At 38.8% G+C, this 27,417-nt stretch overlaps 1 protein-coding gene across 1 annotated transcript in view; it reads left to right on the top strand.

Moving 5' to 3' along the window:
• Positions 1 to 27,417, top strand: part of DIAPH3 (diaphanous related formin 3) — a 504,443-nt gene that overhangs the window by 80,280 nt on the left and 396,746 nt on the right. The window contains exons 6-9 of the mRNA XM_073325081.2: positions 20,888 to 20,962; positions 21,048 to 21,117; positions 25,441 to 25,577; positions 26,353 to 26,458. Coding sequence (XP_073181182.2) covers positions 20,888 to 20,962; positions 21,048 to 21,117; positions 25,441 to 25,577; positions 26,353 to 26,458 — 388 coding nt within the window. The remainder of the gene's footprint in view (positions 1 to 20,887; positions 20,963 to 21,047; positions 21,118 to 25,440; positions 25,578 to 26,352; positions 26,459 to 27,417) is intronic.

Genomic DNA, 27,417 nt, shown 5'->3' with positions numbered 1-27,417 from the left:
GTTAATACTTTTGTGACTATATAAGGGAAACTTGTAAAATATCTGGGTGTACATTGCCTTATCTGTTCCAAATGTTGCCCACAGCAACGAAGTCCGATGATGATGATCAGTGCATTTCTATGTTGTCCATGTTCCTCATTGGTGTTGCTGAGTCACTTGACACTGAAGTAATTGTGCATCATTGTGATATTTCTAAAGAGGCTTTTGAACTTAAGATTTTGTGAACTAAAGCAACAGCTCATTATTGTATGTTCCAGTGTTTTTTTGTTACCTGCAAAGCCAAATATACAGGTCCTTACAACATTTACTCCTTTCTGCTTTCTGTACCTTGTTTCTTAGTAACTACTAGAAGCACTAGCTAGCATCAGGAGGTTTTCTAGCACTGCAAAGCGACAGTGGATTCTATTTTTGTATCAGGTTGCTTTTAATGGGAACAAAAAATCATAAATTGATTTAGTAAACACTATATTTTTTTAAAACAAATGTTTTAGAGTATTAGATACACAAGTGAATCTTGAGGAAAAAGCCATCTGAACATCTAAATTTTATCCCTTAAGTTTTTTTTTAAACTGTTTTTGCAGGTAGATCGCAAGATTGTCATTATTCAAAACTTAAGTTTTATTTTCATAACATTAGATTTGTATTCTGACTTTATTGTTCATGTGGTTACTGTTGAGATGACACCTTAAAATATTCTTCATTGTGAAATTCAGGGCATAATAATGAACACTGGGAGTTAGAATAGTGCAGATACTTTCAGAACGCTGTGAGTAACTGTTTATTCTAAATCAGTCAGTTTTTCTCTGCTCCTTGGAATGTGTTTATTACTGGTAATAAAATTTACCTAGGCTAAATCTTTAATAGGAGTGTTTTTGTTCTGGTTATGTAAAACACAAGAATTTCTCTTGCTAATGCCCCTTTAAATTAATTTGTCACTTTGTATATAGTAACATCACTTGTTTAGTTAAACATCTGAAATTCTTTGCTAATGAAGCATCTTGATATATAAAAAGTTTATTAATGCATATAGCAGGGTTTTTCTGTTAATTTGGTGGTTGCAATTGATGGGTTATAACAAGAAATGAAATTAATTTTAAATACTCAAGATCCTCAGTTGAATGGCACTGTAGAAGGCTAAATATAAATATCTGTACTTGTATCTAAATCCTCATAATAAAGGAGAGCTTCCCTTTCCTTTGACGGTGCAAGGACTGAGAAATAATATTCCAGACCAAAAGAAAGCTAGAGAATAGGGATGGTTAAATCCAAAGCAGACTGAAGTCTTACAAAGGGATCTCACAAAACTGGGCAACAAAATGGCAGATGAAATTCAGTGTTGTTAAATGCAAAGTAATGCATGTTGGAAAATATAATCCCAATTGTACATAAAAAATTATGGGGACTAAATTAGCTGTTACTACTCAAAAAAAAACAAAAAAACTCCACACAAAATCTTGGGGGTCACCATGGATAGTTCTCTGAAAAAATCTGCACGATGTGTAGCAGTAGTCAAAGAAGCTAGTAATGTTACTGTGACGTTGCACTCCATATGTTTTATGGAAATATGCTTATGAGTGTAAATATGATGTAACTGGAATAGGCTTTATGCAAAAGGTCTCTTGTAAGGTATCATACCAAAGGTTATAACCTACTGAATATATTCCCCCTATTCGTATGCATGTATCATTCTTGTATCTAAAGATAGAAATATGAAGTATAACTGAGATCCTATTGTAATTATGCAAAGCGTGGGCCATTAATGGTGGTTTAGAATCTTGATCGCTCCTATTGACTAAGACAACTGGTTGTAAACGGTTTATTTACCTGCAAACCTTCCTGTGTACGTTTGGGCCAATCCAGGAAGAATGGAGACTCAGTGACATGTCATGCTGGAATCCATCTTATGATACTGGAATCCATCTTAATCCTTGTACTTTTCCATTGATGAAGCGGGGGTGGGAACAAGCACAGACAAAAGATTCCCGCCTTTGTGCCAAAGCTATAAAAGGGGGTGGAGGAGGATGAAGGGGTGGCCAGTCATGAGAAAACCCCTGCTTAGCACCTGAGATGTTTGCTGGATCTAACAAAGAGTGTACCAGGGAAAAGGATTGGGCCCAGGCTAGGAAGGAGTCTAGTCTGTGAAAGAAGCTTATTGGAACATCTGAGGGTGAGATCACCTGCAATCAGTTTCTTAATGTATTAGGTTTAGATTTGTGTGTTTTTGGTTTATTTTTCTTGGTGACTTACTTTGTTCTGTCTGTTATTACTTGAAACCACTTAAATCATACTTTATACTTTTACTTTTGTTTATTAATGAACCCAGGGTAAGCAATTAACATCTGGAGGACCAAAGAGTTGTGCCTATCTTTCTATTGGTATTATAGAGGGCAGACAGTTGATTAATTTACCCTGTATAACTGGGTGTCTGAGTGCTGGAGATAGGTAACCTGCTGAGCTGTTTTCACATAAAGCCTGCAGTTTTGAGAGCGTGGTCCAGATGCTGGGTCTCTGTTGCAGCAGGCTAGACTCCTTCACAACAAGAACCAGCTGTCTCTCGGCTAAATTAATAGGCAATAGGTTTATAACTAAAATTAGGAAGTACTACTTCACACAACACACAGTCCACTTGTGGAACTCTTTGCAGGTGATGCTGTGAAGGCCAAAAGTATAACGGGATTAAAAAAAAATCAGATAGGTTTATCAATGACTATTAGCCAAGGTGGCCAGGGATGCAACCCCACACTGTGTCCCTTCGGGGAAGATTTGAAATCTTAAAGCTACTTAAAGTCTCTATTTCTTTCCTTCTTGTATAATCTATTTAAGTACTTATTTGAAATCAGAATATTTTATTTGTATCTATGGAAGTTAAGTTTTGGAATTTCAGTTCAAAGATCCATAACATTTGTGGAACAAGAATCTGAACTACATACAAGGGAGTTCAGAGTTCTGGGAAGGTAATATTTTTGCTCTCCAAGGCTAAATTCTTGTTTCCTTCAAAGCACAGAAATTGCCTGTGGAATCTTGGCAGTAAATACTGATTTACAAATCTTCCTATGCTTTAGAAGAAAGTGGGATTATATAACCTTTGCCTTCTGTTGGCCAGGGAGTCTTCTGGTGACGTGATGGTTTATTTTTCATGTTTTTGAGCTTTGGGAAAGCTCTTCTTTCCTAAATTTGAAACTTTGGACCTCCTAAGGTTCCAAAACTCAGGTTCTTGTCCATAAAGGACTTTTAGTTAAGAGAAGCTTACTGTTGGGAGAGCAAAGGTACTAAACATTGATTACATAAACAGGGGTCTCTTCTTGGGTCAGGAGCAGGATGATTGAGCTTTCAGGAGCTCTGAATCTTTAGAGGAAAGCTGGATCTCTCAGATGATTGTTCTTTCCACTGAGAGACCCCAATGAACTGGGATTCTGCAAAAGTTTTTTTTATACAGATTTTTCCATTTGGTTGGTTGTTGAGGGGCTGGTCCAGTTCCAAAAAAAATTCATTTGTTGCCTCAATTATCTTCCCATTGGGCAGTCCAAGATATTGGGATGTATGTATATCTGATTGCAAACTGTAAATTTGTCCACTTGATAGGTCAGCATGTCATTTTATGTTTTTTACCCATCCTGCAGATGACAGAAAATGTTCACCTTTCCAAAGGTTTCTAGCCTCTTCTTTGAAATTCCTTTTTCGTCTTCTGCCTCGTTAATTAAATATATACTTTTAATAAGTTCTATGCATGTGTGTATACGTACATACTGTGACAAAGCTCTGTCCTTGCCTCCATGGGTCCCACGTTTCCTGGCGGATTTCACTAGCCTCAGAGGTTCACTGTGACCCTCCACGTAACCCTTCTTTCTCTAGAGACAAGGGTCACAGTCTACAGAGCCATTTTTCCATCATAAGCCAGCGAGGGAGGTGAGGAGAAGTTATCCTTCCTTGCACAATCTCTGTTGTCTCCCAGTCTCAGTGATTAATCAGGGGGCAAAGGGGGGGGGGCGGGAGCCTGCACCCACCCTCTACTCCGGGCTCCAGCCCAGGGACCCTAATAGTATCAGCTATGGTAGCTGACCTTTTAGAAACATAACATGTACAATTCCCTGGGCTACTTCCCCCACAGCAGCCCTCACTTTCTCAAGCTCCACTTCACCCTTACCTCAGGACCTCCTTCCATGTGCCTGGTATGGTGTGTACTACTCAGCCTCTCCAACAGTGCAACTTGCTTCCACAGCTCCTGTCATGCACACCCCCCTGACTGACTGGGAGGCTTTTAACTAGTTTCAGCCAGCCCCTGATTGGCTTCAGGTGTCCCAATCAACCTAGCATTCTCCCTGCCTTCTGGAAAGTTCTTAATTGGCCCCAGGTGTCTTAATTGACCTGGAGCAGCTTCCATTTCACTCAACCTGGTACCAGGGATTTGTTTAGCCTGGAGCTAATATATCTATCTCCCACTACTTTTCCATAGCCATCTGGGCTTGCCCCCTCACAATACATATACACAAATGTTTAGTACCTTTGCTCTCCCAACTGTAAGCTTCTCTTAACTAAAAGTCCTTTATATATATAACACCCTTTAATTAACATCGCTAACAACATTCTATTAAATGGTTCAAGAAGTAGCAACAAAGATTTGAGCCAAGACTTTTAATAAATTGTGACAATTTATTAAAAGTCTTGGCTCAAATCTTTGTTGCTACTTCTTGAACCATTTAATAGAATGTTGTTAGCGATGTTAATTAAAGGGTGTTAACTTTTTTTCTCTCTGGATAATAACATTGAGCCATCAGGGTAAGTACTAAAAAAACTAGAAGGGGAGATATGAAGCAGGCTTAAGGCAGCCGCTGAAGCACGTTGGTTAGTGAGAAACTTCCAGTATGAGTAGGTTACTTCTGGAGTTGGCAGAATTTGATCTTTTTGGTATAATCTGTCAAAATATCTCTTTATTTTTGAGCATTTTGTTTATTGATTTAAATTTTAACAGTTGTGGGAAATTATGGGGTGACAGATAATGGGGGAAGGATCAGACAATTTAATGACAGACACTGAGATTCAAAAAGTTGAAGCTTTATAACTGTTAAAATACAAATTGTCAACCTCATGTCAAAATAGACAAAGCCTATATATATAAAATATACAAAGCCTTAATGAAACTCTAAGTCGGGGGGGGGGGGGCAAACTACAGCCTGTGAGCCAGATCCTGCCAGGGATAGCTCAGTGGTTTGAGCATTGGCCTGCTAAACCCAGGGTTGTGAGTTCAATCCTTGAGGGGGCCATTTAGGGATCTGGGGCAAAAATTGGGGAATGGTCCTGCTTTGAGCAGGGGGTTGGTCTAGATGACCTCCTGAGGTCCCTTCCAACCCTGATATTCTATGATTCTATCAGGGCTTTGGATCCGGCCCGCAGGATTGCCACCTCGTAGTGCTGCGGGCCCCGCACTGCTCCAGGAAGCAGCTGGCATCGCGTCCCTGTAGCCCCTGGTGGCGGGGCGACAGAGGGCTCTGTGTGCTGCCCTAACCTGTGGGTACCGCCCCAACCCCCTGCCCTGAGCCCCTTTCTTCACACCGGACACCTCCTGCTCCCAACCCCCTGCTGAGTTCCCTCCCACACTCCGCACCCCTTCCTCCTCCCCAACCTCTTGCCCCGAGTCCCCCCCTTCACCTGAACCCCTTGCCCCAGCCTTACATTCATGGCCCTGTATTCAATTTCTCCACTCAAATATGTCCCTCGGGCCAAAAAGTTTCCCCAGCCCTGCTCTAAGTTGTTAAGAAGCATTTTTCGTACTTTGCTTGTCTGTAAAGACTGATTATTATTGATTATCATCATCTTCAGTTTGTGTGTTTATGGTGAAATTGATGTTTGATGCTTAAGATAATCTAATTCTTCCATGCCCAGTTATTTCATAACTTTATATTGTAGGATTTCATGTGTTTTCTTTGACTCATTTGGCGTTGTGTCTTTTCACCAGATACAGGACTGTGGATATGCCACTAGTGTGTTTTGGTATGCCAGTTACCAGATTCCTACTAAGATGAGCATGTGATGGCAGGGAAAGAACAAAAGGGCAGAAATCCACTATAACAATGGAAACCCTAGTAAATAAGATATTTGTTACAAGTATGTGATTGTAGAGAGGCTAGCTGGGCTAGTCTCTCTCTGGGGTGGCAGGGACCCCACCGCCTCACTAAGTTCGGGAGGAGGCCGAGCAGGGAATTAGTCTGGCCGCAGGAGTTTTCCTTCGTGGCCTTCGTGTGGGCAGAAGTAAACACAGTTAGTTGTCAGCCCAGGCCCTAGATCAGGGTGGGGCAAGGGTGAGCCAGGGGCTCAGGTCCTCAGGCAGGGGTTGAGCAATAACAATATGTAAATGGTGAGCCTAGGTCTGAAGGCTTGGGAGAGGGGGAGATTGCCACCTGCGAGTTGGGTGGCAGGGGGGGACGCAGGCCCTCCCACTCCACTGCGTACCAGCTCGGGGCCCTAGCAGCGGCAGACGACCCGCTGCTGCGTCAGTGGGGATCCTGGCCACAACACACTGACATGGGTTCTTGCAGTGTTGCAGCCAGACTAGGGTTGGCTGCCCCGGGCTACTTTTGAGGTACCTGGGTCAGGGTAGTGTCCTCAGGGGGTCTAGCACCAGAGGTTTCTTGGGATAGCTGGCCTGGGGCAGGGTTGGCAACTCTTCTGGGTAGCTGGCCTGGGAGAGGCCTGGGCAGCTACTGGGTCTGCTGCAGGTTGCTGGAGTTTCCCAACCGGGAGGTAGGCTGGAGGCATCTGATCTCCCCGGCGGCTGCTCTCTGTGAGCTCTGGGGTCGGGCCTTACACTTCCTATGCCACACCTGACACACTGCGGGGCTCAGGGCTTCCTTGCTCTGCCTACTTTGGTGTCCGGAGGGGCTCGTCACTTTCTGAGGTGGCAGGGACCCACTCTGCCTCGCTACAGTGATCTGTAGACTTCTGCTTAGCACTTTCAACCAAAGCACTTTCCAGTCATTTTTGGCATCATGTAGCTTACACAAATTCCATGGAAGGATTACATATATTTTGCTGTTTGTTCATGTTTGTTCCAATTTATGGTGCATGACTTAAGTGTTTGTAGGTCCCACTAGACTTGTTGCTTTTGAGTACCTAATCGCCCCAAGTAAGAGTTAGGAGCAAATTAAAGTTTTAGTATAGGTTATAATTGTTAAACATACCTGATGAATGACTCTGACACATGAGTGGAAATTGGTTTTTGATAGTGTATTAAAGCTGACCTTCAGATTTAAGGTATCAAATTTATTATTTTGTCACCTGCACCTTTTCTCCTTGTCAAAGGTCTTAATATGAGTTTTCTTCAACAAAAGTTAAGAAATATTTATCATGGAAACTACATATTTTGAGTAACTAAATTGGTTGTAAAACTTAAAAGAAATTTCATTTTGTAAACTTAGAGTAAAAAAAACCCACCCATCAGAATATAATTTTGTTATAATTCTTAGTTCTAAATAACCTGCAATATTAAAATAATTTTCCTTTGTCCTGTTTGATTTACATTCTTCAGCTGCTATTTTAGTCACTTATTGTGCTATGCTTGAAAAGGGTTCTTTTAAATTTAAGCTGCTATTTTTCAGTCAGTCCCAGTTTAGGGAGAAAATGATAGTTTATGAGTAGGAAAACCATAGAAATAGTTTGTTTAGGAATCAGCATTTAGAATTCTTAACCTTCTTTATATGTGAATCCACCAAAATGTATTATTATGGATTTTGTTTTTAAATCACAAGTAATTCAGAATTTTGCCTCTCTACTCAGTGACAAGAAATATTCTCTGCCATTTCTGTTGATTTGAAAAAAAGTCAAAATATGACTTTTTAGAGTGACGTATTTTGTGGTCCTATTAATGATCAAAGAGGAATGGATCAGAAGGCCTTGGAGCCTTTCAACACAGTCTTAAATTTACAAGATGTTGGTTTCTTCAGTAATGACTTTTTTCACTTTGGATGGTTAGCAGGTTTTAAATGAGAATTATCCTGCTTGTAGTCATAAATTGCTTACAAAACTAGCTTAAGTATCATGATGACATACACTGAAGATAAAACTGTTAAGAGCTTGGATCAGTTGCCACCCTCCGTTATTTTTAAAAGCTTTTGTTACTCAGCATTCACCTTACATTTGGAGAATGAATTTTCACATGCCTACCTTCTATGTGACGAAAATGAAGCCATACTTCTATGTAAAAAGGAAGTAGTTATTGCTTCTCTTTGTCAGAAGGCCAAGACCACAGTGGAAATAAATTTGTAAACAGTAGTTTGGGCTCTTACTATCTCCATTAGTTCTACCTCCTTGTTTAGTATTGCTGTTCTGTCGCCCCATTTTGTCTATTTCTGGAGGGAAAACTCACTCAGTTTGCTAAGGTATGTAAGTTTTTAAAATATTCCTTGAACATTTTTCTCTTAAAAGGTTGGACATTGCACTATCCAGTTTTCTATCAAAGTGCTTATTGTTGGATTCTTATCCAGGTTTGTTAAATATTGATGTGAAACTATTTTGTTTTTGTACTTTATTTCACAAGAAGCTTTCCTGGTGAGAATGTTTGAAACTCTGCTGTGAATATTCAGCAAAGGTAGAGAGAATATTTGCACGTCTAGTCATCTGTGAATGCTATTTATAGTTAAATTATTGAAACCTGGTGGTGAATTGTGCTGACAAGCACAAAGAAATGCAGGCTGATCTGTATTTCTGTATCTGAAATTTCCTGAAGAGTGATCACTTCTAGATTAGTTGATAATTTTCTTGTTGCAGTTTTCTTTTTTTACTGAGGATGAAAAGATATAACTTTTTGTTGTAAGCTATGGAATTCAATAAACTTCTGTCAGGACAGAGGCCAACATGCTCAATATTTCTTGACTTGTGCAATCTTTTCTGACTGCTTTTTTCCCCTTTGTACATTGGAAATATACTTCACGGAAATAAATAATTGAAAAATATTTATGGGCACACAGTTTGTATTAAAAGGAAACGAAAATGTAGACAATATTAATGAGTCAGGTTACTTTAAAATATGCAATAACTGGCAAAAACATGAAAATAAAATTTCAAGGGTCTTTGTTGATTACACAGCAGGATGGATTGATTCAAATAAAGCAAATTAAATCACCAGTTTCAATCTTGTTTTCCACTTTTAGTTATTTTCTTAAAGAAAAGTTGATTCTCATTGGCTGGGAACCATTAAAACATGTTGATTTGCAAATAAATATAGCCTTTATGCTCATTTTATACTTTTGTTAACCAGAAGATACACTGTCTATACATGCTTTCTGAAATGATTATATCACTTAACATACATTTATTCAGATTCTTAATTTTTATGTCTTATATTAGAAAAGTGGTGAATGATTAGTTTCTTCTTTACCGGATAATGATTAATTTTTTCTTTGTGATGTGCATTAAGTTCTATTGGGATGGAAATTTGAATTCAATTAAAAATGCAGAAAAACAGCATTTTAATTTTTTTTAGTTAAATAAAAAGCTTTATCAAAATGTTTTGCATTTAAAACCGGTTTATTAACAGAGGAAATATTACCTGTAGTTAGTGAATTAAGTGATTGTTTCTGGTTACTACATTCCTCAAGATTTCAGAAATAGTAGTTCTCAGCCTCTCAACTGGATTTTTTTCATAGATTGGAAGAGGAAAACAAGCTGTGAGTGAACTAAACATTGAACTGAACTATTGGAATAAACTGAAATGAGAAGGCATTCTCTCTGAGCCTGCTGAAGAGGTTACTGCCATCAAAAGGTTGCTTAGCACTTCAGCAAGCTCTGATTCCAGGTGCTTAACCAGTGACTTCTACACATTCAGTTGTTTGACTTTCTTTAAAACTTTGGCAGCAAACGTTCTGCTTAATATTTTTATTGAATTGAAATTATTGTAATAGCTATGGTGAGTTGCAATCTGAACATAAATTGTCATAATTTCAAATAGGTTTATTTTTAAAACATAAATACGTATTTACTTTAAATTTTAAAAAGTCTGATTAAAAAAAGACTTTTCGTCCATCATTTTATATAATGGAAGATAAGTGCAGAAATGTGAGGACAACTTAGAGTTAACTTAATCTAAATCTTTTACTGTGGGATAGCACTTTCATTAACTCTGTCCACCTTTTAATACTTGCAAAGCTTAGGATCACAAAACTCTGTATGTGATACCACTTATTTGTCTTTGTCTGGAATTGCAAGGTGGCTCCTTCAGGCTGGTACTGGAGAAAGGTTGACTGAGTATGTGCAATAGTTAGGTGGGTATAGAATTTGGTGTTGATGCTGAGAAGCTAATTACTCATGATAAAGCTAAAGATTTCTGCTTATATCAAGCTATTCACTGTAATGATGGTCCACATTTCAAGGTCTCTAAGCTTTCTTTTTTTCCAGATGTTCTTTAGTTGGCAGTGTTGGTTGGAGGGGAGGAGTGGGCCTTAGGCTTTGTATTGATTACTCCTTCACTTCCCCACGTAAAAGTAATTGTAGCTATATTGTACTGCTTTGTGCATATAATTATTTTCATTTGAGGGCCCTTCTAATTCTAAAATTAACAAAACTTCCGATTTATTAAATTAAAACTAAAAAAGGGAATGACAGTGGTTTTAAATTATGCAAAGCGTAAAAAGCTGCAACTAATTTCATTCACGAAGCCCTGTTTTGGCTTCCATATAATTTTGGCTTAGTTCTTACACCAAAACAAGGTTTTATCAAGTGTTCTCTGAAACTGAGAGTATATCCAATTCTTTTCAGATCTCTGCTAATAGTTCTTGACTTGCCAAGGAATAAAACATTGAACTGATTTGAAAACCTAGTTTTTGCCTGTGTTTTTGTCTTTCAAAAATGGCATACTCTTACCACTTGAAACTTTCCACACAACTAAATTTTGTGTTCCTTCAGATGCAGAAAATGTAATCAAGGGAAGGTTATTAATTGAGGTACGGTGGCTAGCTTTAGGCCCCAGTAATTCAACGGAATACTCCCAGTATGAGCAGGGTGCCATTTTTTGGCTGTTCATGAGTTAGGTTATTTCTGTAGCTAGTAGTGCTGCTCAAACGATTGAAGCTTGTGTTTTTGGAGATGGTGAACTAGGTTTTCATATAAAGAAAAGGAGGACTTGTGGCACCTTAGAGACTAACCAATTTATTAGAGCATGAGCTTTCGTGAGCTACAGCTCACTTCCTCAGATGCATATCGTGGAAACTGCAGCAGGCTTTATATATACACAGAGAATATGAAACAATACCTATTCCCACCCCACTGTCCTGCTGGTAATAGCTTATCTAAAGTGATTTCCAGCCTCCACCCCCCACACAAATTCACTCTCCTGCTGGTGATAGCCCATCCAAAGTTTTTCATATGTGGCTTAACAGAATGCACATCGAATCCATTAGACAACTACCCCTCTTATTCAGATTGATGCGCATCTGCAGGGGGATGATACTTACCTACCTTTTCTTAAACAAAACAAAATATGTATTAAAGCATGTTACCCACTTCAAATAATAGTCCATATACATGATTTTATTATGAATGAGTTATCCTTTTAAACTAATGGTACAATATTTTTCTCAAGTAATAGTTACCAGTGGCTAAACATGTTAAACGCTATTTTCTGCTTAACAGTATCTCCAGGGAAATATTTAAGTACAAAAATACAGATCACAAAAAGAATGAATAAAATTAGTTAACTATGGTTCATAATTTTTTTTTGTCGTAATGAAATATGCAGTTCTTTAAATGATACAGTAACTACATTGTTACTTTTAAGCACTTTTTTTTTTTACTTTGGGAGTTTTCCATGTTTATTTTTACATCTTCCACTGTTTCTTACCATTTGTATAAGTGAGTCAATACACACATAACAGTTTTTTTTTTTTGTTTTTTTTTTTTATTGCAGTAGCATCACGGAATGCTCACACAGCACATTAGGCTGAGGTCTGTGTGACCCATGTCCGCCAACTTTTTCCAAGCCCATGCTTGAGCATCCACACTGTATTGAAAAGTTAGGCCTCATGACTGCTGGTGCCACTGTACTGTACTATGCATACCTAAGTCAGAATTTCAGCTTCTGTGGGCATACGCTATCGTATTTTAGGGTTCCTAGTGTTCTTGCAAGCTGAAGCAACTCTAGCGGTTGGTTCACAGTAGGTTGTGGGAGAACTTTTCTGTCTGTCCTGCAGGAGTTGACCCATAAGTGTTCTGGGTGGTTTTCACTTGCCAGCTCATCCACTCCAACCACTTTGTGTCTGTATGTCCCCAGCAGCTGGGGCCATCAACCTGGAATCCAAACTGGTGGAGGAAGTTTTCCACTTCATGAGATCAATCAGGCAAATCATATGTCAGATGCAGGTTGTGGTTCTGTTGGCAGTTTGTGAACTGACAAAGGCACCCCTTGGAAGGGGCTATTGACGTGCCAGCTGCAACCCAGCTGATGCTGCACATGCCTGTTACATTAGGTGCACATTGCTCCTTTGTAGACCGATGTTCCTGAAGCAGGGCCAACGCACAGACTGGTGAGATCACATAGTCATGTGGTCTTGGGGTGACCGACACTGGGTCCAGAACTCTCACATGAAGAAGCAGAAGTTTATGATTAGCTTGCCCCAACCCTTTAGCACCATATGAGAGAGGATGTTGTTCTAGAAGGAGGTTGCTATAGCGATCTGGAAGTGGGTTACACCAGACTGTTACAGGTCCATGGCCCAACCATTTTGGACTTGGTAAATCAACTGTGGGATGGATGTGACAAATGTTTGTGAAGTGATTACTCAAAGGTGTTGGGCGTTACAAATTGTTTTTGAAGTAATTACTGGCTTTGAGAGAGTAGGCTTTCCAAACTGTGCTGGGGTCATTGCTGGGACCTGAGCCTATAATTTTGCCCTCTGCAAGGAGCATAAGTACACAAATTACAATGGGTACTACTTCATGGTTAGGCAGGCCCTGGTCAACCATTGGAGCAGATTAATGGACACTAATATAGTGCGCACTGGCAGGATGCTTGATGCCAGGTTGTTTCTGAGATCGGGACTTTCTTTGTGGAGAAGTTGGGACGTTATTCTCATTGAATGACATTATAAAAGGAGTCACTGTCCCCACTGTTGTTCTAGGGGACTCTGCTTGTCCCATGTTCCCATAGCTTATGAAACCATACCCTGATTTCAGAGCACTTGACCAAAGAAGATGGAGTGACACATTCTCTAGCTGTAGGATGGGGGTGGAATGTACATTTGACAGACTGATATTCTGTTATGCATACTGGTATCATTAAAGCAGTCCACATTATTATAACATGCTGTGTTCTGCACAATGTCTGCAAGGACAAAGCGGGGAACCTTTTGACCAGGAATGGACTAAAGACATTGCTGGATTTCTGAGCCGGTACACACAGTTTGACAGTGTACCTGTCATGCATGACTGGTGCTGGATTTACATGCAAAACAGAAATCATGGATGCTTTGTGCACTCATAATGGGTTTACGTGGTCCCATGCATGAGGGGGAATTAAATGGTATTTTAAATTGTTCTATATATGGGAGTGGGGCAGCTGTGGTATTTTTTTTTTTAATGTGTTGGCATTATGTATTTTTGTAAAAGCTTTTATGAAACGTACAGAGATGTTATGCATTTTTTTCCAGTCCTGGCCAGGTACTGCAACTCACAGTTTAGGGATTATTGTGACGACAATTTCAAATTTTTTTTATGAAAGTTATTGAGTCTGCACGTTCATTACAGTTTGTGCCACTTCTAACATTACATATAAGAAAATATGCTACTGTAGCCTTCTGTGCAAATTCAAAACTTTATTTTACACGGGTATTTACATGCCAGTGTAAAAAATCAGAAAGGCAGACCATCCACTATCAAAACTCACAACACAATAAATAGTGCCAAAACAGTGAAAAGTGCATGTCCCCAAATGACACATTGAGCTTTTCCTGGGTGTCTCCTGTCCCTCTGTTCTTCTGGGGTACTATGTCTGGGAAAGCTGCGACTGGACTGGAGGAAGGCATGTGGTGTATCTCTTTGTACTATGTGGTGTTCATTGTCTGTGACATGGTCCAGGTAGGCACTGAATTGTCCAAAGGCTGCATTGTCCGCCGGGCATAATAGTGTAGAGGGGACTCATGATGTGTGGGTGGAGCAAGAACTGAAGTGGAGCCTTCAGTCTGATAGCTATGAGCGCAAGTAATAGCTTGAGGAGTACAGCAGAAGGAGCTGTATCTTTCTTCCTCAACCTTTCTTCTGGGCACTCTTCCAGGTGTGTGTCCTCTGTTTTCCTAATACCCTTCTTGCATCCTTATCTTTTTTTGATACTCCATGTGGTCTTTCTGCAACACAGTCTGCATTTGTGTTTATCTAGAATCTTTCATTCAAGGTGAAAAGATACTTTTTATCAATGGGCATTATTTATTCACATACAAAACACCAGCCCCTTCAAATGTCCTTTGGGACAGCATTGAAAGCCCTCAGACATCATGGTAATATAATACAAAATTCAGTTGAAATGATTATTACATCCCTTTCATTTTTCTGGGGAGATGGGTGGGACTTACAACTGACCTAATCAATAGCTGTGGTTTTCAGTCCTTTCAGGCAGGGCAAGCTCTAGAGAACTTTGATATTTTGGAGGTCCCTGAGTAGGAATATTCAAGTCCAGTTGAGGACAGCCATCTGTGTATGTCGTGGAGTTATTTAGACACCTAGTGACTGATCAGCATATCCTGGAAAGGAGGGGGCTTGTGAGTAACAGAGGTGGCCCTAGTAAGTGTGCCCTGCTCCAGAATATGACTGACTATCCACTATCTGGAGTTCCTACTCCGTGAAAAATTTTGCTTTCATCTCTAGCAATGGGTGAAAATTTGTGGTAAAATCAACAAGATGCTGATTTTGCATGGAGATGCAGGACAGGCTTCTTACAAGTTCTCTGTGTACATGCAAAGAACCAACTGACTGCTATGGGACCTCGTAACACAGACTGACAGCAACACTCTGCTTTTATTTGTACTTGCATATTAAAGCCAGCTATGGACCAAATACACATTCCGGTTTTATTTGGACTCATAACAGCCAGTTATGAGGGGGACTCAGTTTACAGATGGTGTGAGTCAGTGTGGGCGTAGCAGATTTTTAATGTGCATTTTATTTGATAGGATGGGGGCGGGTACATGAGGCTATTCGTTATGGAGCTCCAGGTCATAGCAGTCAGTGAGTAGCTAGTTTTAAAAAAATTATAGCTACTTGGTTAACCTTTTTCTTCTTTTTGCTGTGTCCCTTTTGACTCTCCTGTCGTGTCAGAGGGGAAGAGGGGACCCTAGGGGAATAGCATGAATTTCACTCTGAATGGAAACATGCCAAATCCCTGGCTTGTATTAATAACTTGATAGGGCCATAAGCTGGAAATCTTTTCCATCCATACTCTCTTCAGTTTATGGCTCCAGCACCAGGGTCATTGCTTGCCATTCATCAGGCAGCTGGTTCTTCTCTGTCAGTGACCCTGACTGAGGTGTCATACGGGTGCCATCCCCCCTAGGCAGATTATCATGCACCTCAGTACTTGCTACTGTTCCCCGTACCTGGTTGAATTTCTCATAAAAGGAAGGAAGATGGAGTTCCCAGAAATGCCATTTGCATCTTTGACTTCGTAATACTGTCTTCAGCCACTTGACATGTTGTCTGCATTGTTTTGCTGTTGGGTTGATCCACAGTGTTGCCAACTGCTCGTATACAACTCTGTAGTATCTTGCTGAAGTTGTATTTCTTGCCTCCCTTGTACCATAGGTTAACCAGAATCTGACAGTGTTCCTCTGGCTAGCTCTCAGCACACTTGATGCAGAATTACTTTTTAGTGCTGGTTGTAGCTAATACACATTGGGGTTGAGTGTATTTCCAGTTGAGCAGGCTGCTTGGAAATGAAGGGTTAAATGCCAATCAGCTGCATTAGAACCAGGAGGTTGCTTCTGCTTCCTGGGAAGCAAATGGGAAGTTTTGGGCTGGAAGAGCTAGGAAATGCAGCTCTTGGGATTGTGGGATAACATTGGCTGGCTTTCCAGACCTGAAGTCTGGCAACCAGGACTTGAGCTGCGTCCACACTGCAAAATGCCTGGGCTCTTATCTGTGTCAGTGTGGCTTGTGCTCTGACCCCACCCCACTTAGCAGTGTTGGTGGGCTGGAGTCCAGAGTGGTCCCTGGTCTGAGTCAGACTGATTTCTGTGTGGATGGAAGGGGGCTTGGCTTTGAACCTGAGTCAGAGCCCAAGCTTTGTGTGCTGTATAACGTACACTCAATGGTCCTAATCCGGATGTCATTAACTATTAATTTTCTTGCTTTTACGTGGTTGTTTTTGTAAATGATGTAACTGAATGCTTAATGATGTTAGCTGGTTCATTTAAACAGTTTTTAAAAAAATATTTATTCTTCTGTAATGGGGTACACTCATGTCTTGTGAGCACCCCCCGTTGCGTGAGAGTGTGTGTGCGTGTGTGTGTGCGCGTGCGCACCTGCAGTTTTTTCTTAATTTCCTCTGCTCATGGTGCGACCACTGCGCTCGTCAGGCGAGTCTTCAATGACTCAGTCCTCCGACCGAGTCTCTCACAGTGCATGAGCGAAACAAAACTTTCCTGGGGTACGTTGTCCAACCGGGCCTATCCCAAAGCCCTCAGTAATGTCCTGCAGCTCTTCCTGGACTCAATCCCTTCACAGTCACACATCCTGGTACCCTCAGTGCATCCCTGCAGCCCTCCCTGGGTTCAGTCCTCAGTCTAACCAACAGGTCCTGTTTCAGTACCCTAGTTGGCCAGCTTATGTGCAGAGGTTCCTGCTCAGGGATGGAGCAGTGTCCCTAGGGCTTCCTCCTTGGAGACTCTCTTCCTCTATCCTTTAGTCTTCTGACCCCAACTCTTCAGCCAAGTCAGTCTCGGTTCAGCCCCCTTCTGTGGAGTACCAGTTCCATGTACAGTTCTTTCCCTAGACCTGTCTAAATTCCCGTCTCTCAGGGTATAGCCACTTCACCAGGGGCAGTTGGTGGGTGACCCTGGGCCCGCCCACTACTCCGGACCTCTACCCAGGGACCGTCTCAATAGTAGCCACATCCCTTTAATTAACTGCGTTTCCCTGGGCCGCTTCCTCTCGGCTCTTATCTTTGTTGAGTCCTAGCAGCGAGACAGGAACTTTTTTCCAGGGGATACATGTACAGGATTAGCCATTGCTAGAGAGACTCATTTAAATTGAATGTTTAGACTGCAACCTAATTTCAAAGTAAATGAATCCGAGCAAAGAAGGAGCCAGTGTATTAGATAAGGTTGCTAATTGGAAAGTTTGGGCAGAAATTAGTTCAGAAACACAAGGAAGGGTATCTGGTGAACAGAAAAAGGGTATTGGTTCGTTTGTTTTGGGTGCTGCAGGAAGTTGTGTACTGAAATTTAAGGTGCTAGTTAAGGATTTTTTTTTTTAGCTAGATTGGCAGCTGGGAGGAAGGTTGTCATATGTTCAGGGATCAATTTTTAGATGAACATATTGCGTTATTCTAAATTTTAGGAAAAGTAGTAGTGAAATGAAATTTTTCTGTTGGTACTTCATTTCCAGAATTTTTCAGTAAGTCACTCTTCTTTTTAAATTAAATGCCTTGTTTCATCTTAAGAGTTTCTTTTTAAGTATTTGAATCAATGTTAAAACAACTAGCTGAGAACATCTGATCTTAATGTTAGCTTCTGAGATGGTAAGAAATATATGCTCATATCTAAGAACCAGCATTAATCTTTTTAATTTAAGTATTCTGTTCAGCAATTGCTTTAATATAAATGAAGTTCACTCTACAAATAATATATTCCATCAACTTATTAAAAAAAACTGAGACAAAGTAAAAGAGAGCATTATCCATCTTTAATAGAAACTGTTAACTTTAAAGGGGTCCATTCCTATTTGTTTCCACTGGAATGGGGTGAGTGCCTTCTCTATTAGTTGCCTTCTTTGTCCTTTGAAAAAAGACATACCTCTTAAGGGTGAGTGGTTTTCCAAAATTACTTGCACAGTTGAATAGACTTCCATTTTTTGAAAGGAAAATCATTTAAATAATTTGTATAGTAATTAAATAAAAACAATACAGGTGTGACTAGAGAATTCAGTGCTGGATACCTTTACCAAAGAGTAGCTGTCATTTTTAGGGCAAATTATGTATAAGTTCTTGTTGCGTTCTTTTTCCTGCACCTCAGGTTATCCCTTTGTTAAAGCATGTGCCAAGGTTTATTTTGAAATTTTTTTCGGAAAGCATTGCACAGAATTAAACCTTTAGGACTAGCATATTCAAAATCCTAAATTTTAAAACTTAATAGTTTCCTACTCATATTCCAAGAAAGTAATACACAATTGCTTAATATACAGATTCTTACATTTTGTTACAAATACAATTTAAGCAATAAATTAAATATTCAATTTTTTAAACAAGCTATTAGGTAGTAAGCCCTTAGGGAGAGCACAGTGTTGCAGGGTTTCAGAAACTTTTTCTGGTTCTGTTATGCATATCCATGGAAGGGAATTAGGGTTTGTAACACCTGTTTCACAATGTAGGATTTTTAGCATCTTATCCTAGAGTTCTTATGTGCCCCCCCATTACCATAGTAGCTGAATGCCTCACAAAATTCCTATAAGATAAGAAAGCACTATTATTTCCATTTTATAGGTGGAGAACTGAGAGAGCGAGAGAGAGACTGAGTGACTTGCCCAAGGTCAAACAGGAAGTGTGTGGCAGAGTCTCATGAGTTCCAGCTTAGCACCCTATCCACTAAACAATTCTTCCTCTCTGTCCCAGTCCTGGTAAAAATCCCCTGTTGGTCAATCACCAGGATGCTATTTTGGGCCAAGATGATGGGGCTTTGTGCATTTAAGCTTCCTGTGATTGAGTAGAGTCCAGACACTGCCTGTGACTTTGGATTTTTAGGTACTCTTGAGGTGTAGTTCCTCCATCTAGGTCCCACTTCTAAGGGCTTGGCTACACTTACGTTTTATAGCGCTCTATCTTGCTGGCTCAGGGGTGTGAAAAATCACCCCCCTGAGTGCAGCAAGTCAGAGGGTTTTAAAGTGTAAACAGGCTCCGAGTGCTGGGCGCTGGGCTCCCAGCGTTCAGAGCTAATTCTCTTGTGGAGGTGGATTACCAGGAGCGCTGGGAGAGCGCTCTCCCAGCGCTTGCACGTGACCACACTCGTGCTTCAAAACGCTGCTGCAGGAGCGCTCCCGTTCATGCTGTAACCGTTGTTCCAGAGGACATGCATCCAAGCTGATGATGGGTTCTGCTTGGTAATGATCCAAAGCAGTGCGGACCAACACATGTTCATTTTCATCATCTGAGTCAGATGCCACCAGCAGAAGGTTGATTTTTCTTTTTTGGTTGTTTGGGTTCTGTAGTTTCTGCATCGGAGTATTGCTCTTTTGAGATTTCTGACCGCATGTTCCACATCTCTTACCTCTCCGATTTAGTAAGCCACTTCAGATTCTTAAACATTGGGTCGAATGCTGTAGCTATTTTTGGAAATCTCCTATTGGTGTCTTCTTTGCGTTTTGTCAAATTTGCAGTGAAAGAGTTCTCAAATCTAACAACATGCTGGGTCATCATCCTAGATTGCTATAACAAATTAGTATAATTTTGTTCTTCATTCTAAAATAGTTTTGATTCTCCCAAATATCTGTTATCATTCTCTGTGTTTTGTAACCATAACACACTTGAAAATGTTACGTACCATGAATATTTGGAACTGTTTGGTTCTCTAATCCAATTTCTGGAAAACTCTTCATTACAATAAAGTTGCTAATATGTACGAGGAGTTAATATTACAAGCGTGGGAGTGAAGCTGTTAAATAAGTCTTGCCTAAAGCCCTAATGAATTCATAGCTATCATAGGGCTGAACCAGGGTTATTGAGTGCTTGCTCTTTGAAAGAATTCAGCAGCCTTTTGGTTAAAATTCTGGGCCTGCATTCTTCCTATAAGAGGGGCATTACTTAGATGAAGTAAAAGAAAATGAGGATATGTCTCAAGATAAAATTCTAGTAATGTTATCAGAAGTAATGTATTAGTCAAAAATTTTACTAATGAGAAAGTGTGTTAAAACATGGAACAACTCTTTAATTCACACTTTGCTTGGATTGAGAAAGAATAAGTGTGTTATAAGAATCCATTCTCTGTCAAAATATTTCAGAGCATGATGTCTTTAATTTTTTCTCTTATGAACCAAAGAAAACATTTTAATTGTTTTAGTAAGTTTTCTAAAAATGATATATTCAGAAGTACCCATATGGATTCAGATATCCGATAGAACTGCAAACTTGATGAAGTGACAGAAGGAAAGGAATGACTGACACTGATGGAAGCTGAGATTTCCCAGAGATCCTGGAAGCTTGCACAACTAATACACAATAATGTTTTTACTCTGAATTATGGAAGATTTCTTAAATTTTAAAATTATTTTTCCAAAAAACAGATGGCTTGGTGGCTAGCTTCAGAAAAGCATGCATCATACCAGTGTTCTCTTTGAGCTAATCAGTAATCCCTATTTTGAAAATTTAATTTGATATAGGAATGAGTAAAGTTGTTCAGGATTATTTCTGCTGAATTTGGGGTTCATTTGTTTTGAGTTAAGTTTAAATTTTATTATTTTATGTTGTATATCTTTGAAGGCTCTTGGCATATGCAAAAGAACTGATTGAAATGCAAAGCAATTTGGGGGGTGGACTGTCTTCTTGCCTGGTTTACACAGCACCTAGTACAAGTGGGTCCTGGTCCGTGACAGGAGCTCTTAGATGCTATGATAATACAAATAATAAATAATAATAATTCAGTATCTGAAATCTGAGATATTAAAAATGTACTTCACTGGTGTCTTTTTTTTTTTTTCTCTCTTCTAGTTGGGTTGAAAACTTTGGACATGAAGGACTGGGGTTATTGCTGGATGTTTTAGAAAGACTGGTTGAAACAAAACCGTAAGAACATTTTCTGTAAACTTTGAATTTTGTGTAATATGTAATTAAATTGTAATTACAACTTAAATTTTTTATATCAATTCAGTCAGGACAGAGTTGTGAAGAGGAGTCAGCATAAGATCGTACAGTGTTTGAAGGCCTTTATGAATAATAAGGTATGTGATTTGTTGTTACTAAATAATTGAGTTTATTCATAAGGTAGTCTATGCTACATTATGATTTAGATACATGGATTACCATGATTTAACCCGAAATGACTTTATTTACTTGAATGGTTTTCAGATATTATATCTGAAAGAAAACCACAGTTATGTTTCAGCCCCTTAAACCCAGATCCATTAACGTGCATAGATTGTGCTGTACACTCAAACCAAATATTCTGATCCAAGTGGAAATTTGTGACTCTTGACAACTAAACATAGTCAATAAGTTGAACACTGTCTATTGCTTTAAAAGACAAGTTTAATGTGGAAAATGTTATTTCAGTACCACAACTTTGAAATTGTTTCTTCTGTTCGGATGGAAACATCCTTTGTAATTGAAAGTGTCTTTTGATAGTTGCCCTCTATTCTGTTTCATTCCTCAGCGTGAAGCTGAGTATCTGTACAACATGTTTCACTAATAGTTCAATGGATTGATTTGTGGACTGATTGTAAAGCTAAAAAATTTCAAGACCTCATTTAATTTCTTGAGCAGTGCACATGGTTTCAGAGTTTAAGTACATAGCCTAATCACCTATTGCGATTTTAATATAAAATGTAATTTCCACTAAATTTTCTCCAAGAAACAAACAATACAAATTAACCCAAGAAGCTAATATTTAGCTAGTGAAATCATAATGATCCATTAAATATAGTCATAATTTAAACTCCGAAGAAAATTGAGCTTCTCTTTTTCGACATTGCTGCATCATTATCCACAGATTTTCCTTTTTGTTTAGCATTGATAAGTATTCCTTTTGACCAGCTAGGAACAGCTCTTCCAACTTTTGTCATGATACTGTCTTTGACGTTTCAAGATCAAGTTGACTGATCATATGTCCCTCTATAAATTCCTAAACTCTGATGCCTTATTAGAAATATCTTTTATAAAAAATCCAGGCACCAGTTCATTGTTTCTAAATGCTCCAAAAAGTGCTAGTGGGAATGTGACTTTAAAGATGTGTCCTGTCTTTATTGACGTACCTATTGAGGAACTCGCACCAAATCACAAAATATCTGAATAATGATGGTTCATTTGGGGTGTGACTGGGGCCCTAGGGGGGCCATGCTGAGATTGCTCAACTAGGGCAAACTGCAAAGAATGGGGCAGACAATCCCCCAAACTGATGATTATTCTAATGCTTAGATTCATGAAGCCATCAACAAAACAGCTTCTATAATATTTTTCTGGTTGCTCAGAAATTCCTTTAAAGCAACCCAGCCCTGAGCTGCCACCCAGACAGCCAAGTCACACATGATGAGGATTGCTGAAAATCTTGTTCATAATATAACAGTTACATCAATCCCAAAGGACTGGCTACATTATCCCCCAGGTCAATGAATATTTCAGATCTTACCCAAATACATGCTTACCCAAATACGAAGATTTATTAAAAAAAGGAGAGAGAGAATTGGTTAAAATATCATTGTACATACAGATATGAATAGAGTTTTTAGGTCAGTTTTGTATAAGAGATGGTGAGCTTTAGAGTTGCAAAAAGCTGTTTTAGAATTAGTCCATAGGTTACAGTCCAATGTTTAATATCCAGGTGATCCAGAATGGAACTGGAGACCTCAGTCTTGCTACTCAAACTTCCCCTGATGAAGCTTAAATAGATCTGAGATGAAAGCATCAGGGCCCAATAGTTTTTACAGAGCCCTGGCATGCTATTGTCAGCTTCTTGACAGCAGGTGTTCCCTGGGTGAAGAGTAGTGTCTTCAAAGCATCCTCCTATTTTGTAACCATCACTGGTAATTAGCTACATGGATTAACATAAGGTGATTGCCTATCTCCCGTCATTTACAGGTAATTTACTATATGCTTAAAAGAGAAATGAAGAGGGTGATGTCACTACATTTACAGTTCAATTAAATGTTATCTCCTTTTGATCTCTGAATTAACAGAATACAGCAATAGACATGAACTGTTAGGGGTTGACAATGTAACCAAACAATATATATGTAAACGCACAAAAAAAGCACAATCTTTATGTACTAAAATGTCTCTAAAGGTTGAATCTGGGTCAATTAGCCTGCAAGTTGCTTAACCCTTTCTGGTCCTGTGTCACAGAGGGCCTTCCCTTGAACCTGTGGATGGAGATAACTCTTTAATAGGTTCCTAACTAGAACACCACCACAAAGGTACAGATAACCTGATATTCTGCTTCAAAATGGTAAATTTGTTCCAAAGTGTAGTACTTTGCATTTGTTGGTATTGAATTTCATCATGTTGATTTCAGTTCTCTAGTTCATCAAGGTCATTTTGAATTCTAATCCTAATTTAATCTAAATCACATTTCCCTAGTTTAGTCATGAGACTGTCATGTGTGACTGTGTCAAAAGCCTTACTAAAATTAAAATGCATCACATCTATTGCTTCCCCATATTCACTAAACCAGTATTCCTGTAAATGAAGGATATTAGGTTGGTTTGGCATGATTTGTTCTTCACAAATCCATGTTGTATATTTGTCACCCTCTCATTGTCTAGGTGCTTAAAAATTGATTGCCCAATAATGTTTTCCAGTGTTTTTTAAGGTATCAGAGTGAGACCAACTGGTCCATAAATTCCCTGGGTTGTGGTTGTTCTCCTTATCAAAGAAAGGTACCCTGTGTGCCTTTTTCAGTCTTCTGGGATGTCACCTACATACCCTCCAGGAGCTCTCAAAGATAATTGCTAATGCTCCCAGGGTTGCTTTTGTTAGTTCCTTAAGTATCCTAAAATAAAGTTAGTCAGGCCCTGCCAACATGAAAATATCTAATTTATCTAACTATTCTTTAACCTGTTCTTTTCCTATTGTGGCTGTATTCTTTTCCCACTTGTTAATATTAATTGTGTTAAGAATCTTACAATTGACATTGACCTTGATGATGAAAAGTAGGCATAAAAAGTCTTGGCTTTCTTGGTATTATCCTTGATTAGCTCCCCAATAAGTAGTGGACCTTTGTTTTCTTTTGTCTATCTCCTGCTCCTAATGTATTTATAGAACTTCTTCTTGTTTTATGTCCCTTGCTGGATGTAACCCATTTTGTACCTTTGCCTTTCTGATTTTGTCCCGATTTGGTTGCTCTATTTTTTTGTATTCATCCATAGCAATTTGTCCATCTTTCCATGTATGTCGGATTCCTTTTTCATTTTTCAGGTCATTGTAGGGGTTGTGAGCCTTGTGTTGTATAGGTACAGACTTAGCAGCTCTTCAGTGTCTTCACATTTACACGAGGATGAACAATCCAAGTGTTAAGATGGTTAAGAATGGTCTTTTAGAAAATAAATTAATGTTTTCTTTTACCTTCAGATGTTGAAAAATATCATTCCTAAGCAAATGTTGCTTTGGGCCTTTTCATGTGTTTCATTAATCTTTTCAATTATTCCTAACAATGAAAAATGCTTGGAAACATCAAATTTCCCTATTAAATATTTAATAAACAGTTGGAAAAATGCACTACTATATTGTAATGATGGTTTATGCTCGTCTGTAAATACCTGTACCATCTGACAAGGACTCAAATTGATATTTAGTGAATTTACTACATACGAAATTTTAAGATTTACTGGAATATTGTGTGCTGCATTCAGAGCTTTTCAGGGAATAATGAGTTTCTTAACATCTCAAGGTCAAGAGTTAAAATTAAATGTCGGATGAAAAAAACTTTCAATCCCCAGCAAATTCGTTTTGCATCCTTATATGGCTGTTACTATATCACCTTATGGATAAGTCTTTTCTGTGGGAACACGCAGTTTTGTTTTTTCCCAGTGATGTGGTGTAGTGTAAATTATTCTGTATGTCTTTCATGTTTGTTCATTATTGAGAGAAGAAAAAGTTTAAATGCAACTTTGAGGACGATACAGTTAATTCATATTCTGCTACTGCTATTTAGAATTTATTATTTCTTCAAAGTTTTTGATTAAATTTATGGTAATTTTGTTACAATTCATTTGATCTTTTTGGGATTTTGTGTACCATGTGATTGACCATTTTGGTGTCTTTTTCACATCACTCAATATTGATTAACTTGATGTCAAAGAGGACTGGAGCAAAAATTTTCATCAGTTGGACATTGATATCCATGATTCTTGCAGAAAGAAACATTTCTTATTCTTTACTCCAGCTTCAGTATTTGTATTTGAAAATGCAGAATTTGCAGACTGAAAATGCCAGTTAACAAATTCATTAGACTAATATGTCAGTATCATTCACATTTGCCATTTCTTAAGTTGCAATTTTGCTTGCATGAGTTTTTAGAACTAAGCCTTCGTTATCTGTTGATTTTACTTTAGTATGGGTTGGAAAGAATAATGGGAGAAGAAAGGAGCCTTTCACTGCTGGCCAGAGCAATTGATCCCAGACAAACTAACATGATGACTGATGTTGTAAAACTCCTATCTGCTATATGCATTGTTGGAGAGGAAAACATGTAAGTTTTGTATTTATACATGAAATACAATACACCTTTTTAAAACTTCTAATTGTACTTAAATAGTCATTATCTGTTGAACAAGTTTACGGAAACGTCCATTTTTAGAAAATCTTGATTTCAAATGTATTAATTTTAGAACTGAAAGTAAATCTTTCATGTTACCACCACTTTGTCAGATTTAAGAACCTTCTTACAATTTAACGTTTTAATGTGTTTTCATCACTAACAAGTATACCATAATTGGTTTTCCACAAGTGGGAAATATAAAATAACAGCATGTTAAAATGTTCGCTCCTGAAAACTGAATTAATACCTTGCTTTTTTACCTGTTGGCTATAGGCACATATTTCTTAAACAAGTAGGTTCATACACTGCACATTATAATTCTGTGTTAAAAAGAGAATTAGGATTTATGTTAGTGGGAAACTATTAGTTTAAGTTAGCTATTGACACCTAATAAGAAATTTATTAGTAACAGTGAAATTTACAACAATGGGGGGAGGGAGATGGAAAAAAAATTGACATCCTTCCTCCCCACTCCCATTGTGTTAGATTTTTATTGTTTGTAAATTTCCAATTAGGTTTCAATAGCTAAATTAAGATAAGTTTCCTTCTAACAAAAATTCCATTTTAACACAAAATTACAGTTTAAAATGTATAGCCCTGCTTCTTTTTAAGAAATTGATGCCTATACCCAGCAGGTAAAAAAATAAGGGATGTATGTGAGGGAGATTATGTCTCATAAATGGAACTGTCTTCTAATTTCCTATAGCCTTGAAAAAATTTTGGAAGCTCTAACAACAGCAGCAGAAGAAAGGAACATTGACAGATTCTCCCCCATTGTAGAAGGCCTCCAGGATAACTCAGTCCAGCTGCAAGTAAGTATTCTTTCTTTTATGAAAGTTCTCTTTCTTATGAAGAGAACTTTACATCAAAACAAAAATGAAATATGTATATTGGATGCTGAATTTTTCATCAGAATGAAATGGAAGCTGACCAGATTAGGTCAAGTTTTGCAGTAAAAACTATGTGATTTAAGGAATGTAGGTTAATGCTGAAGCAATTTTTAGGGATAAACCATCTTGACACTGCACAACTGTCACCAGGCCTCAGTAGGTCACAGCTGAGGATGCCAAATTCAGAACAAACTGCTGAGAAATAGGGCAGTCTCCCCCCAGAACTGGTGGTTATTTTACAGTAACAAAAGTAATCTTTGATTTTTAGCACACTGGTTAACAAAAAGTCAAAGCAGTCTCCTTAGGCATTACAGCACTTATTTCACCGCACGTACACTAGACTTTATGATGTGTTATTTAAAACTAGTTTAATCAAACAAAGGGTCCTTCTATCCCAATTGATCAGCCATGTAGCCAGCCTCAATATGTAACTCAGATCCTATCCAATAATCACACTGTTGCCAATCCATTAGTATCCAATATTTTAAGGTTTATTTATAAGAGAAAAGAAAGGGGGAGACTTAAAATGGCCCAAGAAATCACACATACGTTCACTACAGCGTACTTGAATCAGGTTTGTAGCAGTGATGGAATAAACTGCAAGCTTGTAAAGTCTCTGGTAATTTCCAAAATATGGGAAGGTCCTCAGTCCATTGGTCAGAATGCTCCTTTTAGTGTAAGTCCATAGCCAAGAGATCAGGGCAGGAAAGGGGCAAAGTGGAAATGCTTCTAGGGTTCTTTTATACCTTTTCCCATGTGTAGGGACTGCTCTCAGTCTTAGGGCCGGTCTTCACTACCGGGAGGTCCAGCATGGATTGATTTAGTGGGTCTAGTGAAGGTCCACTAAATTGATGGCAGAGTGCTCTCTGTGTGACCCCGGT

This window comes from Lepidochelys kempii, chromosome 1, assembly GCF_965140285.1.
Source record: "Lepidochelys kempii isolate rLepKem1 chromosome 1, rLepKem1.hap1, whole genome shotgun sequence".
Taxonomy (NCBI): Eukaryota; Metazoa; Chordata; order Testudines; family Cheloniidae; genus Lepidochelys; species Lepidochelys kempii.
Note: the sequence above shows the minus strand (reverse complement) of the source record. Positions and strands in the feature narration are given on the sequence as shown.